The following is a 22,007-nucleotide window of genomic DNA, read 5'->3' as shown; positions in this document are numbered from 1 at the left end:
TCGGGTTCTGCTCATCGTAGAGACTTCATCTTAGCGTCGTTTTAAACGGGCTTAAATTTCTATAGATAATATGGTTATGATTGCTCTAAAGCTACCCAGTACTGCGAGGCTCCACCAATTACCTCAGAAAAAGTAGTTTATTTCTAGCTATGCAGCAACTAACTTCAAATTGATGTATAATCAGCTAGCAGCCTCATTGAAATAAACCAAATGCTTACACTTTCGATACATATCTTTGCAAATAGTTCATTATTAGTTGTAAAATGATCTAACTGTGGGCAATTAACTATTTTAGCATGGAAAGTCATCTGTAAAAGAAACATACTGACTTTGCATTGCTTTAAGCCAAATACATTTTAAAGTAGTTGAAATCAAATGCAGAGTCGGACAATCGACTTGCTGCTTGCACACAATGCAAACTGAACATCTGAAAGCACATTAAAATACCTGGCTGTAGCTGATCGTGCAAAGATGTTTGCTACAATTGGTTGCGGCCAAGAATGTCCATGTTCAAATCTCATAAGGCGAAACGTTTAACTTTAAATTTTTAATTTCGGTTTTTCTTAATTATGAAAAGCATCGTGTGAAGTGCAGAACGAAAGCGTAATCAAACGGTTGGCTTTAAAGTGCTTTAAGTCAAAAGCGTTCTAATCCAGAGTCGAATAATTGACTGATGCCTAGGACATCGCCATGTTAAAGTCAACAGTTCGTTCCAAGGAAGAAATTCAGATCTTCAACTAGTTGTGTGTTGGGTAAAAGACTAGTTGAACATCGATAATTAAACTAGTTTCTTTCGGTACTGGGTGACTAAGCTATTAACAGTTGAACTTTTTGAAGTTGATTTGCTTAGGCGGTTACAGCGCCGAACAAGAAGAAGACGGAGATGTTGACGCTTGGTTGGGCTCAAATGATACGTAAAGTACCAGTCGAGCGTCTGAGATACGTCTTTCGGGTATTCGATTTTGAAACCGCCGCTTTTCACATAACGGTAAATTTCAGAAATGCTTGAAACTTTAATATTTCGAAATTTAAGGACGCTAATTTACTCAAAATTGATACACCCCGGCTTACCAAGTAGCGGTAGCTTGCGGAAAGCTGAAATCCATATATTTAATACTTGCGCCGGGTATTTAATGTTCGGCTCCGCCCGAACTTAGACTTTATTACTTGTTTCTTTATTATTTTTGCTTATTTATAATTATGTAAATTATTTTTAATGAAATGTATTGCTCAGACGGAAAGAAATGTTTTGTCGACAAACATATGTCCGTAGCTGTGAAATACGGTGTTACGTTGTTCTTTCAAATGACCATAGAGAACGGGTATGTTGCGAATATTTGCATTTTTGGAGGGTATGCATGTATGTTAAATATGTATGTGTATTCCGCTACTTTAAGCATGCCATACCATCAGAAAACAAAGAAGTATATTTCTTTACAATGAAATCGAACAAAAATAATCAAAAGTAATCACCAAATTTAATCAACTACTTTTTTTGATTACACAGGTTTACAAAAAAAAGCATATGCATATTAAACCAAACCTATATATCCCTATTTAAATTCGACACGCCGAATGCGAATCCGAAGTCCGTTAGTCTCCACCACGTCAGGTTCGTGGTCAGTTGAAGGTCAGGTAGGGAAAAATTCATTGAATAAACCTGAAAATTCCTATACATAAGGTTTTACATTCGCTGAACCCGAATCGGAGGTCCGTTAACCTCCATAATGTCAGCTTCGAGGTCATTTGTAGGTCAAATAGGACATAAAATTTATTTAAAAAAAAAAAAAAAAAAAAATTGTTTTTGTTGTCACTGAAACCGACTATGGAGGTCCCTTGATTCCTCAAGGTCATCTGGAGGTCCTCCCAAGGTCAAATTCCGATGAATTTTATTAAATTTTCATGTTTATTCAATGAATTTTTCCCTACTTGACCTTCAAATGGCCACGAACCTGACGTGATGGAGGCTAACGGACCTCGGATTCGCATTCAGCATGTCGAATAACATAGGGATAAATAGGTTTGGTTTAATATGCATACACTTTTTTTTTGTAAACCTGTGTTATTTTTGATTATTATAGATTATTTTTTTAATGACAAATAATCATGATTGTTTTTTGATTAATTCTAATTATAATTGATTACTAATTTCTCGGTTAAAAACACTAATTGAATTATACATTACGAATACCGAACCTATGTAATCGTTTTGATTAGTAACAGTAATCCAAAGTTAACAGGTCTGATTTTAAGTAGTTCGATTAATCATCGTTTCGTTAATCAAAATCTCGATTACTCGAGTAATTGACTATTCGGATAACTGATAAACCAACTTGCTTGAGTAATCGAATAATCGCACAGCCCTAATCGCTACCACTGAGTTTTCAAAAATTATCCTTTTTTACTTATAACTCTTTAATCATTCGAGAAAAAAGAATCACACAATAATTTAATGTTTTCTCAATGTATTTCAAACAATTTGATGTATAATTTATATTTGTGCGTTCAATTTAAAAATTTACGTTTTTGTTAGCGTTAAATCACACGGTACCGAAGATAACGCTTAACGTTTAAAAACAAATATCGAAAATTTCCATTTGAAAACAAATAATTTTAAATTTATCGACAACTATTCATAAGCGCACATAAAGTTTGTCGCTTACAGCCAGAGTTGGGCAAAATTTATTCGAATGTCGAATAACAAATGAATAAATTGTTTTTCTTGTTATTCGTAAATAATAAATAATTTTGTTTATTAAAAAAAAAAAAAAAATATTCGAATGACGGATAAATTATTTTATTCGTTATTCGAATAATTATCTTCGTTAATTATTTGAATAACGAATAAAATAATAATAAAACAAGTAATTTATGTATATAGATATGTACATATATTTATGTATAAAATGATAACCTTTTTCGTTGCGATTTAACTCAAACCCCTGGATAGATTTAAATCAAATTTTCGGAAGTTATTCCATGCGCATAAAGTCCTATTAAAGGCTACTAGAAAACTCCTTGGTGGCGATGGAGCCGAGTTATTTATAAAAGCCGTATTTATGAACTGCAACATGCAAAGGTTTATTTTTATACGTATAAAAAAATATCTGACTCATTAATTCTCTGTTTCGTTTAACATCAACTATTTCTATCTAATTTACTAAAATTTTTAATGTTTATTGGTACAGTTACCAAAATAAAGTATACTGTGGTCGAATTTTGCAAAAAAAACTGGGTTTAGTAGTTCTGGAGCTTAGAGGTACTATCCTAATTCGATCGCCGATTTTCCGTTACGTGCTTACGAATTGTTCGAAGACTATATTAATGTACATATTTATGTATATGAATATTAATATTTTTAAATTTATTTAAATTTATTTTGCAGCATCAACACTTCGCCCATGGAGAAGGTCCGCATCAACGTAGACGTCGCCAATCCACTCTCCACGCAAATAGCCAACATTTTAGCCACAAAATCTGCTGGTGGCACAGGCACAAAGAAGTCCAATCTTGAGGAGTCTATACCATCATTTATAATTGAGCGGCCAGGGCAGACAGTTGGATCTCAATCTCAACATACACCATCCTCAAACCTAGACTTCACCATCGGCGAACAGGATGCCGTTGCACATGTACAACAAATGTGTCCACAGGTTAAAATCACACGCAAAGAGAAATTTATTGACGAGCCGCTTACAACTGACGTAGCTCAACAGGAGACTACTGGCGCTATGTTCGATATTAGCAATATGCCCATTGTGCTGGGCAATGAGCACTTTATGTCCGCACAGGGTGATATGCAAATCGTGCTAACTTCGTCCCCGGATGCTGAAACAAATTTGCGCGCAGATGGTCCACAGATTTTGCAACAACAAATTCTACAAACTGCTTATAGAACATCAACGCAAACGGGCCAACAACGACAACGCAAACGTTCAACTAATCAACAACAGCAGCAGCCGTTGCAACAAGCGAGCAATGCAAATAGTCAAGTATTGGGTAATAATAAGCCTGGCATAATCATAATCAAAGCGGCACCGAGTGATTTGATAATTCAGCAATCGCAGCCGCCAGTACTGCAGGGGTCGCAACAGCAATCGCAGGCGATTGCCGGAGGCGCCGCGCAACAGTTGGCTATATCACCTACCGAAAAAACAACGACCACCACTTATAATCTGGGTTCGGGGGTCACATTGCGTCCAATAGCTGAGCCAAAGCAGAAACAGCAACAACGCCAGCAACAGCAACAACAGCAGCAACAGAATCAGCAAACGTCCGCGAATAAACCAAAGTCACCGGCGGCCGCTGCTACTGGCGGCCGCAAGCAGGCTGGCAACACAATTACCTTGCCCAGCAGCATTACGGTAAAGCAGCGACAACAAAAAATAACGGATGGTATAACAAGCGCAACCACCACAACAAAAGCAGCACCAAGTGAACAACAGCTTTCACAGTCCGCCTCTGGGAGTGGCATCAAAACAGCACAAAAGCGTAATCATCCAACAAATTCGCGTCGCTCGCAATTGCAGTCGCAGGCAGTACAGCAACGACGCCGAACTGGTACAGCCAGCAGCCTGGCGGAGTTGCAGCAGCAGCAAGAGGCCGTTGATGAGGATGCCGCGCTATTGAATCGACGCCTCAGCTATACAGAAGCACATGCGCCACCGCCCACCAAAATTCCCCGAAGTGCCGACAATCACAGTGAGTCAACATTTGCGGCGACGGCAGAGCAGCAGCTTTTACAGCTCCAGCAGCAGCAACGACAAAAAATACAATCGCCAACAACAACGCAGCCACCTCCACTGCATCCGTTACAGAATCGCAAGCAGCGTCATTCGCTGTCGCAACAGCATCGTAGAATGAGCACAAAAGCTGAGGCGACGGCGCCACAAGAGCAACAGCAAAAACAACAACAGCAGCAGCAACGATTGCAGTCAACGCAAATGGTGTTGCTGGATCAGCAGCAGAGTCAGTGCTTAGAAGAGCAACAGCAACAACAACAGCAGCAAGAGCAGCACGTAACTGCTGTACATATATCAGAATTGGCGGCGTCATCGTCAGCAGAGGAGATTATACCAGCGGAATTTGAAGCAGTAGAGCTGCAACCGTCCGAGGTCTACACTGAAGAAATTTTAGCAGAAGAGTTTGAAGCGAACGAAGTAAGTAAAAGGATGCAGTGTAAATGGGTATTTAATAATAACATCGTATCTCACATCGTTGCTAAAGTGCAAAAAAAAAATCTTAACTAATTAGAATTTTTTATTGCACAAAACGATGTGGTGACTTATAGTTCGATGAACGGCATCATAATCAATCAAAAAGTGAATTTTGGATTTTTGCAGCTTTTTGTATTTCAGCGACGATGTGAGTTACTCCCTTCCCATACCTTCGGAGCTTCTCGTCCGATTTGTGGCGTGCGCCTTGATGTTGTCACTCAAAGGGGAGGGCAGAAATACACTCGCAGGTTTGACTTTGCCTGCCGAGGGGCGACCGCTATTAGAAAACATTTTTTTTTGTTTTTTATTCTTGATGTTGGGTTGAACCGGGCTTGAATCCATGCCCTGCGGAGTGGCAGCGCTGCACTGCTAACCACTATACCACAGCGGCCGCCAATGTAAATGGAAATTTTCATCACAAAAATAAAACTATCGCGGGATAGAGTGCTCTTATCACGTTCTTCTTATTATATTAGGCAACGTAAATTTAAAAGTTGATTAAAAAGTCTTCGACGTCGTAGAAAGTATTTCTTCCGCATAACACTTATCGGACAACGTAAATAAAATATTTGGTCCCTGATTTAAGGAAAATTGTGAGCGTCAGATCATATAGAATACCAATGAAGTTAGAGCTAAGCTGCTTGACCCCTAGTGGGACTAAATAAAGCTTGGTGCCTTGAGAGAAAAAATTTAAATGACTCTACCGTCGACTCATCATCGACCAGATGAACTAACGACTGTTGGGTCGGTGGGGCTCTATTTAAATTAATAAGCGTGTAGGTACATATGTTTTTCCAATAGCTGTCATTTGATTCTGCAAAAATATTATTTACATATGTGTTTCCAAAAAAAGCAATACCACTTAGAAATTTCCCATTCCAAACTCTCAGAGCTATCTAAGAGATATGTAGCTAATGATGACATCTCTATTTCAAGGGCAAATAAATCTCCTTGGGATAATCTAGTCCTTTTATGATATTTCACTGTGTCCCATTGTTCTCTTTGTTCAAGCTTGTCTACGAAAAAACAAGTTTTACTCTTTTATTGTCGAAAAGGGACGAAGAAATAAGTCCGCGTCCCTTAAAAGAAAAAAGCTTGAGCCCGATGAGATTCTAATTGATGATATATACTATTTTCGTCAGTTGTAGGCGTAAAGTATGAATCGAGGACTAATTATTTTCGAAGAGATTGATTCTGGCCTACTCACTTTATAGACCAGTAACACAATTTTTCCTAACTCGAAAAATTTACCTTAACTCGAGAATTACATTGGCAGCTCAAAAAATATATCGATATCTTGAGAAATTTATCGACAACTCGAGCTGTTTAGGCGCGACTGCTAACACCACGCACCTAAAAGTATGTCATGCACTGCTGCATGTTCAAAAATTTCCTTTATGCAATTTATGAAACTTTTGAACATGCACTTCTCACCTGCCATCTAATAAAACTTTCTTAAGTTATACTTAGATGTCACTTCAAAGTATGTTCATCCTAGTCTGATTCATCCTCCAGACAATGTTTCCAGAGCTTTTTGCAGACTCTGCGTGGCTTACAACTATGCTGAGGTGGTAACAGATGTTTACCATTGGTCACAGTGCCTATCCACTACTTTTTGGTCCAACAAATATTTTTTAAATATATAAATACAAACATACTGGTCTCTTCTCTCACCAAGTTATTCACGAGGAATGTGTCGATAACTTCAGAGTTATGTCGGTAACTCAAAAAATATTTCAATAACTCAAGAAATGCATACATCGATAACTTAAGTATCGATATATGTTAGAAACTCAGATAAATATACATACATACATATGTACACATAACTATTTGTAAATGTGTATCGATAAATACATACGTACATACATACATATCGAGCGCTATTTTCGATTTTATCTGAAGTAATTGACAGAACCCAAGTTTTATAGGAGAGGGTTTTTTATTTCTGCCTTAAACTGTATAATAATTTATTTGGACCCTTATTATGAGTTGCATTCGATTTTCGATCTTCGCTGGTTATCGAAGGTCGAAGATCGAAAAAAGAAATTCGTATTATGAGCTATGCAACCATGTCGACATTTTCGTTGAGTATCGAATCTTCTCTCGAACAAAATTTTGCTTTCGATGGTGTGGAGAAGTGTTAGAAAATTGTGAAAAATGTATAATTTTGCCAAAAAGTAAGGAAACAAGTAATGTGAACAATCTAAACGAGCGAAGTTCACAGTAGCGCTATTTTTCGTCGAATGCGCGTCATAATACCAAATGAAAATTCGTTCCATCAGCACTTTCGACCACAGTCGAAGATCGAATACAACTCATAAAAGGGGCCTTGGTTTTATATAGGCAGCACTATCTTTTTAATAGGAGTAGGTATTAATTTTTTACATGGCTTAATGTTGAGAGATATGATACTTATCGTGAACAACTGAGAGGCAATTGGTCTAAGTATTGGCGCTTACGATAGATTTTAAATTGTGTAATCTAGACATCTAAAATACGGGGAGTGCGGATGCTTTAAGGATTGTTTGAAACAAAAAAAAAAAACCTGAAGTTAAGTCAATTAAATACATACACTGCCCCTCAGCAGAATAAACTCAGCTTATATTTACAACTTTAACTGTTTGGCGCATCTACTAGATTGTCCACATGCCATCTTTGTAAATGCAATGTTTAAGCCAATTCAATTCTCAGACAAACAACGCCAAAACCACCACATCGAGAATACCACTTGATATTTTTGACGGTGTTTAAATCAATGGGAAACAGAATAGGTTTCGTGCAAATATTGTTTCATTTAATATCTGGTTGCATGAACGGCAAAAATTATAAGAAAAAATGGTAAGATCAAAATCTAAGCAATTTGAAAAGAGATTCAAGAGGGCAATTTCGAATTCAGTTGCAATTTTTTCTATACTAGTTCATAAAATATTTTGATAACAGAAATGGTCCGATTTTTAAACATTCAGTTGTAGAGGGAATTTTACTTAAAACTACAGCCAAAACTGCTATTCGCAATGACGTTCTGTGCTCACATCGTCGATTAAGATAAAATTTTAACAAGTCGTTATAACCGATTTGCAGCAAATATGGCTCGATATATGGATGAACATCGCGTGCTTACGATTTGTCTTGAGGAGATAATTAAAATACCGATTGATGTATTGATAATTATTTTTATGTCGATAACTCTGTGAAATTACTGATAAATGTAATAAAATGTATGTCTATACATATCCAAATCCGCCACATGCAATCCTAACGATACACTATGGCTGAAATAAGCACTTTCTGCGGCCAAAAATCAACAAATGCAGATAGGCGCTTAAAGACGTGTACACATGCTTCTGAGAACCTTAAAAGACGTTGGTTTGAAAATCAGAGAAATCGGCAAACACCCACAACCACAGCCCAAATACCGGGTGTCCCAGACAACCCGTCCACCCTTTCTAAAATGGTTTCCGGTTTCGACCGGAAGTGAGTTAAACAGACCGGAAGTCGATTATTTTAACCGGAAGTTCATTCCAGAGAAACGTTTTTGACAAAAGTTACGTATTTTTGTCCGAAGAATCCAAATCTGTGGTAAAGCATGTATGTCCATTTTAAACTAATGGGCTCCCGGTCCACCCACACGTTGAATATTTGTTCATTTTTTACTTTGATGTCGTCTGAAAATAGTAATTTTATCTAACAGCAGCAAGATGCAGCAGACAATGCATACACCAAATGAAAGTAGATATAATATGCCCTTTTATCGGATATATATGTGTGAATATCATATCGGGCGAAATCGGACAGAAAGAGTCACACTCCACGAAAAAAGCATAATATGTTTAAATTTGTATAATCATAACATGCACTTTGAAACAGTGAATTTTTCAAAAACACAAATGTTTTTTAAAGCCACAATTGTTACAGTCAATAGTACATACCATTAGTATTATTTTCCACTGCAAAAATAAACACACCTCAAACTTTTAAAGTACGTAAAATGCATCCGCGTTCATCATAATAATATTGTAGCACAAACTGAAACCAAAAAAAGAACATACTTTACATTGACAGATAGGGGACTAGGGTTGCTTTGCGATCGTCAATATCTATATAATTTCTTTTCTAATTAGAGTATCTAGAATAAAATCCGAATGTTAAAAAGGTTTAAAGCAAGAACTGAAAATTGGACTTTTGGCCGCAGAAAGTGCTTATTTCGGCCATAGTGCGATAGTACAAATTTCTGTTCTTTAAAGCCCAATTTATGTATATCGGGAAGAATTGTTAATCACATTACCTTTGTAATTTGAATTTATGGCATTCGATACGATACTAAGGTTCTGGTACTCGATTTCAAAAAATATCGGTTTAAAAGCTATCGAGTAAAAAATATCGGTATCGAGTGCCAAAAGTATCGGTATGGTATCATATCGTGCGAAATTCGTGTCCTTATCGGCGGCTATGTTAGCAAGTAAACTGCCACATTTGGGGGTCGGAAAACCGCCCGTTATCGTCGAGGAAGCCACATAAATTAAATCGTGTTCCATAAATAATGGGAATGTCTGCTCTTTCTCCAGAAGAGCAAAAGCGAAGATAACAGGGAGCAGTTTTGGGGGAAAGCCATTATTTACCTTTCAACTCAAAGAGTATATAATGGAAAACTTAATTATAAGACAATATTTACTCATCATTGAGCTTTTCACTAATAAGTTTTCTTTCTTTTTTTTTGCAATTGCAGCATACTCCATCGGTAATAGCCGTGCCATCACAGCCAGTGCCAGGCTACCCGGATACATTGTTGCTATGCAGAAGGGTGGGTGACGAGTGGGTCCCAGTGGTTGCACAACCTTTCTTCTACACTGGCAGCGATCAGCAATTGAGACCCATACCGAAGGAAGTACTGATCGGCCGCCCGATATTAACGCCTAGCACAGATAAGACGACCGAATTCCCAATCGAAACCGATGAACTGCAGATGGTGGCCACTGGTGAAACCTACAAAGAGGAGACTGGAGTCACCATTTTAATTGGTAACAATTATGTGCATATGGAATGGGATCAATTCTTGGAAGTGATGCGCTCTAATGACGACGTGTACAATCTCCGCGATGAGAACGGACATGTGTTCCAGCTGACACGAGATGCCTTGGTAGCACTGCAACAAGATGCTAATTTGCAAGACAAATATCGCCAATTGCAGCAGCTGTTGGAAGAGCAACAATTGGAGGAGCAGCAGCAGCTGGAGCAGCAAGAGTTGCTGCAACAGCAGTTCATACAGCAATTGCAAACAGTTACAGTAACGGGGGAGGAAGGGCTTGAAGCGGATATAATACCACTCCTGCACATAGATACAACGCAAACGCTGCAACTGATAGGCACCGATGATGGCAATCTAATACTCCAGCCAACTTTAGTACAGCCGCCACTCTCCCCACCATGCACCCGACCAGCGCTCACCAATGCCACAAATGCGCTTCTCAATCAGACACCCATCATGTCACCACTCGAGAAGCCATCCACCGCAACAGCGACCACTTTGATGGCGGACGGCACTGGACAACACATCGATTTAGGATCATCAACCGCACCCGATCATCTTGTGGCAGCTGGTTTTATATCGGATGATGCACCCAGCCGTCCAACATTAGGCGATAGTCTGGCCGTTATAGGCGTCGTACCCACGCAACCCACACTACTGCCTACCACTGTTACCAACCCGGCGATTGCGCCGCCAAAGTCCGATTTAATACCGAACATGACAACAGCCGCTCAAATGCACGCGCAATTCCGTCATGCACAACGTGCAATATACAATGATCCAGGGAGTTAATATTGTACCAATGTGCTGTATTTAGACAATCTGCCCAGTGGCTTGGAGGATGTGCGAGCGTTGAGAGAAGGCGGCGCAATGGGGAATGTTGTTAACGCGAGCACTACAGAAGCTGATGCGACTGCGGCGGAAGCGGCTGGAGGTGTAGGCATGGGCGTGGATGAGGTGAATGATATGAATGATGTAAATATGGATGCAAATGTGGTAGGTTTCAACGAACATTACTTTTTCAATTAAACATCCGTTACACAATTACACCGGCCACATTGTATAACCAATCCCACTCCAACTTATGGTGCAGACCAAGTTACTTCCTACATACTCCCAAATATTTCTTTATGTAGCAGTAGTTACCTAGTACTATTTAGTTATATTTAAGTATGTATGTAATGAGTAGTTGCTTTACACCGAAAGTGAATATTTTGCGTGCACAGGTGTAATTCAAAAAAGCTAGCTTTTACTATGCGTTAAATAAAATATTTTAGTATATAATGTGTATAAATATGAGTCAGCAGTAACTGAGTTTATCCTGCGTAGATCTGATTCCTTTTGGAGGTTGTTGCGCCGCCAATTCAATCTATGCTACCGGAATGATCCGCTTTTGTACTGGTACCGCTTTCTAATAAAGCAAATACGGGGTTTTCTCTATTTCCACATCCGACGTGGGGAAGTCATTGGCTACCACCGATCCACATGATTTATGCCGGTCTAGGTAGGTATCCGGCGCCGCTGTGGTGTAGTGGTAAGCAGTGCGCGCTTCCAATTCGCAGTGTCTAGGTTCAAGCCCTGGTAAAAGAAACATCGCAAAAAATATAGAAAAGCGGGGTTTTTCTTAACAGCGGTCGCCCCTTGGCAGGCAGTGCCAAACCTCCGAGTGTATTTCTGCCATGAAAAACAGCTTCTCATAAAAATACAACCGTAGTTCGGAGTCGGCGTAACATCAAGGCGCACACAACAAATCGGAGGAGATGCTCGGCAGCAGGGATCACACGATTTGTACATTTGTACAGAGTTGTACATTTTCACAGTTACAGAGAGGTGTTGTTTGGAAAGTTGTTAACGAGCTGAACTCATTCCCAACAAAAAAAATTCTAAGCAACACCACTCTGCGGCTGCGAAATGTACAAATCGTGTGATCCCTGCTTAAGCGCCAATCTATTATTATTAGGTAGGTATCCATCGTCCCAAGAAAGTCAATGCAGGTTCGTCGCCAAAAATTCTCGTAAGTGAATATCAGTGGTGCCTAAAAGTATACACCATAAAAAGTAACACATACCATGTGTAGGCAGCCAAATTTGGCAGTTGAAGGGCATCTAACTAGATGTTGCATGTGGTTAGGCGCACCTGCTTTTCTTTTGTAGACTTTTAGCGGCCACAATTAGCGATAGGGAATGCTAGAATCCGGTTGCATGATGTTAGATTTTATCTTTCTAGGACGACATCGGATAAGTGACCTCAGTTAACATAAATTTGTTAAGAAACTTTGTATGTAACAATAAATAATTTGCACTTGCTTGGCACAAATTGAGAAGTTGTCAACTAAATATAACAGGGGTTTTCACACCGAATTCGTTTAAGTTGTACTTGGTATTCTTTAACTCGGTAAACTTTTCCAAGTGGGAACATCATTTTGTTATTATTTTTCGTTAAACAGAAAACGAATCCTTTAATCAGCTTTATACTTACTCATTATTTGTAATGTAATTTCCCTGCAAACCAAAGTTCCCGAAATCTTAACAAAATCTTTAGGAGTATCTCATTTCTTTAAGGATTTTTTCACGAATCTTCAAAGAAAATTATATGAAGTGGTTGACACGAACTCGTAAAGAAATTTCTGTACGAAAAATACAGAAAATTCTGAAAAATTCTGCCAGAAATTCTTCACATAGCAACGTTATTTTCATTGCTTTACCGATTTTCTTTTGAAATTTCCTAAAAGAATCGATGTGTGCCCAGTTTAGTTCATTTTTAGAAAATTCTGCAAAAAATCGGATGAGAACTTTACGAATTCTTTAAATTTTCTCTACAATTCAGAATACTCTGAAAAAATGGTTTGCTGGGTTGTCAGCACAAATCAGCCGGTGCGTTAACGAATTTCTTTAAGATTCCCTTAGAAATTTATCAGAGCTCACAGCTCGGTAACTCGGCAAAATTTTTTTCGGCCTTCTTCAATCAAATTCGGAAATAGGCGTTTCAAACTGGCAGCCGAGATTGGTTGATCTTCCTCTCAGCCGTCGATATGTAAATTTCATAATACCTGAGCATATAGATAAGTAAAATCTTAGGTCATTAATACAATTTTCTTTGCTCATGCCCCCTGGCGGTAACTTGCGTGTGTTTTTGTTTTTTGTAATGGTTTCACTGTCAATAACAAAAAATCAGCTCAAAACTTCAACAATCTCAAATCATTACCAATGGTGTGACCAGCACTGGCTTTAAGCAATTTATAAACAGGCTTGGTCTTGTCTGCATTGCTAAGGATATTGAGAACATGTGCCAATCGCGCGATGTTAATATGTATTCGCAAAGTGAAAGTGCGGTGGAAAGGAATTTACTCTAAATACTTTATTGTTTCATAGCCTACTCTAAAAGCGACTAGAGCAACTGAGAAACCAGCTTTTTTGGTGGGCTAACTCACAGCAAGCAACCTGCTGTTTTAAGAACCAATTTTAAATAGGGACAGAAAACCAAAGGTATGCACGAAACTAAATCTCGTTCTCGTTGTTTTATTCCTAAGTTGCAACCAAAACCGAAACGAGAACAAAAGAACAAAAATTTCGCGAGTCTTTTTACAAGAACGAAAGTGACGAACAAAACCCTGTTGAACATTCCCCAGGCGAAAAACATCCGAACAATACTTCGGGAATTTTTTTAAGAGAACAAAACGGGAACAAAACTCACCGAAACGTTCTGGCAGTGAACAAAAGTTTAAGAAACTTTCTCTCCAAGAACAATTTTGGAACTAAAGTCACAGGAACGTTATGACAGAAACCGAACCAGGAACAAATCTTGTCAGAATTATTTGCGAAGAATGGAAGCGAGAAAAAAAATTGTCTTTTGTAGCGCTGCATTAGTTTGAAATGTTTGAATAATAAAACTAATTAAAAAAGAACTGAAAGTTCATTATGTATGCAAATTAAGTCAACGAAAGACTTAAGACACGAACTTTTCTTGCACATAAAATGAAAAATTGTTCCATAAATGGAACGATGATGATGAATGATGATAAACGATCTGAATGTTGAAATGATACAGATTTCCTCTAGCTTAGAAATAACAATCGCAGGTGCCCCTCTCGTTCTTAACGATAAGTTCTCATAAGTTTTGTTCTCGTTATGATCTTGTTTGATCCTCCTTGAAAACGTCTCCCAAAGTTCATTGTATTCTTCTTGAGAACGTTCTTGAGCGTACCGTAGAAGGCGTTCTCGGTCGCCATTTCAAATTGCGGATAAATTACGTATGTAATTAAATAAAAAAAATGGAAAACCTACAAATGGAAAATACAAGAGTGCGACTTATGACCTTAAATATTTGCCGATTATAGAAAATACTTAAAAAAAAGGTAAGAAATCTAGCATGCAATCAACTGTGAGAATATTTAATATCTTGAAAACGGACCGCAACGGTTATGATATTTATAATAAAAATGATGTACATATAATTTAACCGTTAAAATTGGATTTCTAATTTTCCGATTTTTATCTTATGATTTTTATTTTTTCTATCATGAATAATAAGTTTTTGGTATTTTTATTTTTCTTGATAAACTTTTAATCGCATTTTTTTCATATTATAACCGTTATTTTTAGGTTAGGTTTTTTAGATCATTAAATATTTATAACGGTCATTAAACAAATCTCACAAAATAACGATTAAATTTCACAAAAAAAATAAAATAAAAATAAAATTTTAACGATTATTCTTCATCGAAAAAGTAGTCTAAAAATAAAAATCTATTGCGCTATGACTGGTGCCAGTCGCCTTCGGGTTACCTTATCGAAATACAAAGGAATTAACTTTATAGGTCGATTATCGACGGCCAGTTGCCGAAACGATATTACAGATGGCAACTGGCAACTGCAGTAGCTACAAAGTGTGCATACGGGCAACTACATTTTTGTGGTTGCTGTGAAGGTTTTTGGAGCATATTTAGGAGCGAAAATTTAAAATTTGAAATTTTTAGTTTTCGTGGTGAATGTGCTTTTGGTGAATCAAAAGCAAACTGGTGGCAAGTTTTTTCCTCTATCAACTGAAGCACCTCTTTTGAACCCAGAAGATAATTTAGGTAGGCCTTCTTAAGTGAAGCCATTCAAGAGGGCCTACCCAAGAAGGGCTGAAAAAGTACTTCCTTGCATGCCTTCTAGAAGGGCTTATCCATTTACAATTTATGCGAATGCATAAATTTATATTATTTAGCATTACAAATTAATTTTAATAAACCTTTTAAGTTGCAGTAACACAAATTTGATATAAATCTTAAGCAAATACTTCATGGATGTATGAATTTTATAAATTGAAGAAGCAACTTTAAAAGAACTCCCCCAAAAGGCCTTCTGAAGCACGTCCTATAAAAGCCCTTCTGGAAGGCCTTCTGTGGGTAGCGAAAGAGGAAGGCCTTCAATTTGTGCCACTCCATACAAAAAAGAAAGGAGAAAGGAATGTAGAGTGGAAGGCCTCTTGATTCTCAGGAAGGCCTTTCGGAAGGGCTTTTAACTCCTGAAATTATCTACTGAGAAACTACCGACATTCCAAATTTCCCGATGTGATTGCTGTTGGACTTCCGTCTGAGAAAAACCGAAGCGGTGTGCACTCTTTTAGGAGCGGAGGTATTGAAGTTGAACGAAGTCGTTTCTCTGTTTATTAACCGAATATACTACACTTTCTTTTGGAAGTCTGGAATATGATTTGAATGTGAACACAAAAAGATAATAAAAGAAAAACCTTGAAAGCATTAACTTTTGCTTACAGTGCGGGCAGTGGCTGGCGGTAGTTGGAATAATCCTTTAAATGTCGCCAGCTTGAGGCCGCGTTCATGCACTTCCCTTCCTTTTAAACAAACGGTTGTACTGAACTTAGCATTATTGCTGACTTTATTTTAATAATTTAATTTTACTAGCACAGCTTGTTTACAACCACTTGCCGGTTGTCGAACTGTCAAATTTCGATTATCGATAACTCTACAGCAACTGACGATAGTGGCGAATCGTAATACAAATTTTCTTTCCAGTTGCGTTGCTATCCGTAATCGACCCATTAAGCTACTTAGCTCTGTTTTTACCTAACTAAATATGCGTGTTCTGCAAGTGGACATTAAGGAATGGTTTTTCGTAAAAAATTTAAAATTACTATAGTAGTGATAAGATAAAAGTTACTATTATTGTTATAACTTAATAATTGGGCATAGCGACGAAGTTTAGCGCAGATTACTCTTCCGATTTTGCATTACATACGAAAATTTTTATTTTGAGATCATCGCAAATCGTATTTTTTTTCTTTTAAACCAAGAATATCTAATCGTCACACTGTTACTTTTATTTATTTTTCAATAAATTTTATTCGTTGTAATGAAAACTGCACTTTAAAAAACTTTTTAAAACCATAATTATGGAAAAAATAGATAATAACGATTAAATTTGATCGGAAAAATATAAAACCAATTTTAACGGTTCAATAGTAATTTTTTTGTAAAGGTCGCAACTGATACGGTCCCTGCGAATTTGTATTGTCGAAATTAATACATATGTATAACTTTTTCGAAAACAAAAAAGTTAATTAAATTCTACCGCTTAGACTTGGTTGCTTTTTCCATTTTTCCTTATAAACATAATCGTGGTACAAATCTCAATAATAATATTAAAAAAAAAAAAATTGGGTCGTGTTAGTAATTTCAAATTTAAAAACAAAAAACAAAAATCGGTAACAATGATCCATTTGCTTTGCTGTTTGCGATCGCCTTTAATTCGAGCTTATTTAACTATAGAGAATTAAAATAGTTTTTAACTCGTTCGGGTACATAAGCCATACAGAAAGATAAATTATTCTAAATTCGACGACTCGACAACATTGGCTTTGTCTGCTGTCGTGCTGAAATAAGTAAACGACGAAAATCGTCGAAAACTGCGCAGTGCTGCCAAGTTTTTCCGTTTTAATACACTAGTCGACTCGAGAATATAGGCAATGACATGCATTTTTCGATACGATTCGACTCTCGGAAAACAACTTGCATTCGACACGACTCTCGCAATGAGGCTGATTATCTATCTCGAAAGATAGGCCGCACGAACGATTCGTCTGCCGACGAATGCTTCAAAAATTAGTCCAGCTACAATACATATTATAGCCGGTTTAAATATAAACGAGAAGAGTTCAACGTAATCGACGTAAAGCAAGGCAAAGACGAACGAAAGAGTTGCAAGGAGAAACGATGACGTCTTCAAAAAGGATTTCTAATTTTACTGAGATTCTCGACTATTTCCCACTTTACATTTATGAAGATTCCGATATTATATGCCGAACTAAAGAAATGTTTAAAAACAACTATTAAAATGATTTGGTTTTCATTAACTACTATTTCAATTGGATTTCTGCTGGAATACGATAAGTGCAAAAAAAGGTTCGTCTCTACGGGAAAGCATTGGTGTTATTCATGATAAAAATATTTATTTTGGTTTATTTTATTTATTTAATTTAATTTATTTATTTTTTTTGTATTTTTATCATGGTGTTATATTGAAAAGATTTAAAAAATGTATTTCAAATAGAGAATAAGAAATATTTGAAAAAATTTAATTTTGAAAACAAATGAAGGATTCGTATCTTTGTATAAAACAAACCACATTACATTTGCTCTCTTTTTATGCGGATTTGAATTTATGCGCTTTTTCAAACCATTATTTCGCAGTAGCGATTTTGCTTTTTTGAGAGTTTTTATTACTTTTTTCAGTGTGTAAAAGACAATGCATCTAATAAATAATTTGTCGTTGTATTCTTACATAATAATAATAATAATAGATTGGCGCTTACACATATGTTAGTGTTTGGCCGAGCTTCTCCTCCAATTTGTGGTGCGCGCCTTGATGCTGTCACACAAAGAGGAGGCACCTACAGTTTTACGCCGACTCCGAACGGCGATTGTATTTTTACGAGAAGCTGTTTTTCATGGCAGAAATACACTTTTTTTCTATATTTTTTTTTGTATGTATTCTTACATAACTCATGTATTTATTGTGGTATTTTTATTTATTTTTTTTGTTAAAATACAGATAAAACTTTATTTATTTTATTAATGTTCGGTTTTACATGGAATAATAAGTGTTGAAGTGAAGAAATAAATAGTTTTTTTTGCTCAATAATGCCTCACTGGATTTTTTTATGCGGTTTATTCGTATTTTTACATGGAGTATCTGAATTTATGCGGTTTTTGAAAATGCTGGAACGCATCCCCTGTTTTTGTATGAAAGTAAAGAACTTGTTTATGCGGATTTTTTTATGCGGCTTTAAGACGAACGCATGTACCGCATAGAAAGAGGCCTGAGTGTATTTTTAAAAATAGTAAAAAAGTGACTACATCGTTGCACTAACACCACTGAAATTATCTAACTTTAAATTCTGTCCAGCCGCTTCAGTGGATGTCGAAAGGTCCGTTTTTCGTCCATCCGAGGCTCTTAAACGAAGAGCGCAGATCTTGTATTATTTGAGAATTTCAAGCAACACTTGATTGTCCATTGTAATTTTTCAATCTTTGAAATAGACCGAATAAAACACAAAATATTATACTCTACTTAAGTTTTTGTTTTGTTTATTTACCAATTGCTTAGTGCTTATCTAAGCGCTTAAAATTGCTTCTTTCTTGCTTATTTTTTCGGCCCTGATAATGAGCTATATCTAGCAGTATGAGTGGCATGTAACTAGATGTTGCATGTTGTTAGGCGTGCCTACTATTCTTTTGGAGATGTTTGATGACTAAGATTAGCGATAGCGAATGTTGGAATCCGGCTGCAGGATCATCTCCTTTGATCTGAAAAGTGGAGCTTTTACGAAATAATTAATGGTTTTACATTTACCCGATCTTTTCTGCGTTGGTAACCAAAATTTTGTTACCGGTAAACAAAGTCATGTAAATTTTTAAACCGTTTTCGGAAATTGCACAATCTTGTAACTGGAAAATTTCTCAAAGGTAGGTAACAAAATATTACCTCGTGAAATCTGTAACAGCAGAAACTTAACCAAAGTGCCTAGAATTGCTGTTACAAGAAAAGGTGACAATTTTTAATTATAAAATTTCCCTATTACAAAATGTTCGGTTCGGTAACAAGCAGTGGATGTCCATTATATTTATTGCAACCTTCACTCAACAGTTTATAGCATTCAAATAATTAAATACATATTTAGCGCTTACGCTTTTGCTAAGTTTTTGGCCGGGTTGCTCCTCCAATTTGTGGTGTATACAGTTTTAAGTCGCTTCCAAACGGCAAATGGATTTTATGAGAAGCTTTGTCAAGGCAGAAATACACCCGGAGAGGTTTGCCATCGCCTGCCGAGCGGCGGGGCGGTCGCTGTTTCCAAGAAACATTTTTATTTACTTTTTTTCTGTGATGTCGCTTTGGCTAGGAATCGGACCTCAGTCCTGCGTAGTGGTAATGGCCAACTCTAACTCTTCGGCAACAGCGGCAGCATTAATTCGCATAAATTCAGAAACCTTTGTTTACAACAAAGAAAGCCCTTGTTAAATGATATGTTAACGTTTTTAAAACCTTTGCAGCGGTATATTTCTCGAACCATTCGGATCATATATTTATTTCATTTTATATATTTCTGAATTCTCACAGCGTTCAAAATCGATTGGAGAGGCCATATTTCTGCTCCATGCATCTGCAAATATCGTCACCTGAATGCAAAAATTTGTAACTAATAAAATATTCAAAATTTTCTATTTGATTGGCATGATGCATTTCATCGAATTACTCGTGATGAAATTATACTAGGTGTAGTTATAAGGGCGAGAAGAAAGATTTTACATTTAGGGGATTCACAAGTTGTAAAATCTTAAGGATAACATTTTTTTTAATGTAAAATAATGATTAAAATGGTTTTAGAGGATGTCTATTTACACCGAAATGTTTTTAAACCGATAAAAAATATATAAAAATCGCCTACCCTAAAACTATTTTAACTAGGGCTGTGCAATTATTCGATTACTCGACCAAGGTGATTAATCAGTTTTCCGGTTAATCAATTACTCGATTAATTAAGATTTTGATTACTCGAAACGATGATTAATCGAGTTACCTGATATATGATTACTCAAAAAAATTAATTTTGCTCGTTAAATGAGTTGGCTTTGGAAAATGCTTATTTTCTTTTTTACATTCTGTACATGAAGAAATTATTTTTGCAAACAGAAACGTTGTTTTCAAAGTATTAAGGAACTTCAACTGCTTTATATGTAAACAGTACTTTGAAATGTTGATTACTCATTTTACTCATAATGTTGATTAATCATAAATCAAATTACCCATATAATTTTGTTTTTGGTTAATCAAAATCTTGGTTACTCGAGTAATTGAACTTTTGAGTAATCATAATTTCCAATTAATCGAATAATTGAGTTATCTACTTTATGATTAATTAAAATTTTGAATAATTAATTAATCGCACAGCCCTAATTTTAACCGTTGTTTTACATAAAAAAATGTTAAGCTTTAGATTTTACGACGGTTAGCACGTTTGGTGAATCCTCTAACTATCTGTTTTATTACTTCACCTGTTTATAATTTCACCATGAAATTACTTACAACTCCTTACATCGCACAGTGTTTCAACTATATGGCGGCACATGGAAGTCGTGGTGACAGTTGATTAAACAAAAAAAAAAATGGTTTGTATTTAGAGACGGAAAACTAAAAGTCATAAATTCAAAATTTCACAGTTTAGTTACATTTGGCGGTGAACCCATTGAAGCAAGTGTTTCTTTTTCTACTGTAATCAATTCTTCAAGTGCCATGGATTGTTCTCGCGGAGGTATTTATCACTTACTTGGATATTTTTCTCTTCTTTTTTACAAAAAATTGGCTTTGAAATGTAGATGGTAAAGATTTTTTAGTAAAAAAGCGTGACTACTGGCTCGTCAGGTCTTGAAATTAGACGCATGTTATGGAGAATTACATGCAGTTTTCGAGCATATAATTGGATCTTTTCGCGCGACTTTGTAAATGCATGTAATTATCGATTTTCTTCATTTTTCGATTTTCAGCTTTTTTGCGTAATTTCGGGAAAAAAATTCGAACAATGGAAAAATAACACCAAACATCATTAAAAAAGAAAATATTTACACCTATGTAATTTTTACGTATAACCTACGTGGAAACCTAATGCCGACTTTTCACTAGGCACTAAAATGACAAAAAACACAATTTAAAATTGCAATGAAACAGGTATTTTTTCTTTTTTACTTTTGGCATTTAATCTGGCATAGCAATGTGAAATCCGTATTCACACCTCAATTACACGCAAAATTTTCGCTGCTCGGTAATGTTAACTGTACTTCTATATTACGTACATACTACATATCGTCCTAGACACGAATAATGTTGCGCCATTGTTTTGACGGCGAAAAAGGACACATTGATGAAAAAAGACGCGTAAACCTTGTTGATGGCGAAGAAAGACGCGTAAACATAGATTTATACTTGGCCAAGGACTGTCACTTCAGCATTATTCGCCAAAAACTCTTGACGGAATGTACATACTATTACACCCGCGAACATAGTTGACCGCGAAAATAAGTTTACACGCATCTTTCTTCGCCGTCGACTAGGTTTAGACGCCTTCGCTGAAATTTTTGTATGCGTCTTTTTTCGCGGTCAACTTTTGCGCTCGCGCCTTTATTCGTGTCTAGTGACGATATTTTATATATGGATGGCTGAGTGGAAGATCGGCCTATTTCTGCAGCCAGTTCGAAAACGCCCTAT

The 22,007-nt window shown here is 36.6% G+C and overlaps 1 protein-coding gene across 1 annotated transcript in view; it reads left to right on the top strand.

Moving 5' to 3' along the window:
• LOC118748951 overlaps positions 1-11,835 on the top strand; it is a 106,524-nt gene extending 94,689 nt beyond the window's left edge. The window contains exons 7-8 of the mRNA XM_036483715.1: positions 3,386-5,159; positions 9,946-11,835. Coding sequence (XP_036339608.1) covers positions 3,386-5,159; positions 9,946-11,037 — 2,866 coding nt within the window. The 3' untranslated portion in view covers positions 11,038-11,835. The remainder of the gene's footprint in view (positions 1-3,385; positions 5,160-9,945) is intronic.
• The last annotated feature ends 10,172 nt before the right edge of the window (positions 11,836-22,007 follow it).

Source organism: Rhagoletis pomonella, unplaced genomic scaffold (genome assembly GCF_013731165.1).
Source record: "Rhagoletis pomonella isolate Grant_MI unplaced genomic scaffold, Rhpom_1.0 Rhpom_scaffold_00013, whole genome shotgun sequence".
NCBI lineage: Eukaryota > Metazoa > Arthropoda > Insecta > Diptera > Tephritidae > Rhagoletis > Rhagoletis pomonella.
The sequence above is the reverse complement of the archived record's forward strand: the minus strand, read 5'-3'. Positions and strand labels throughout refer to the sequence as shown.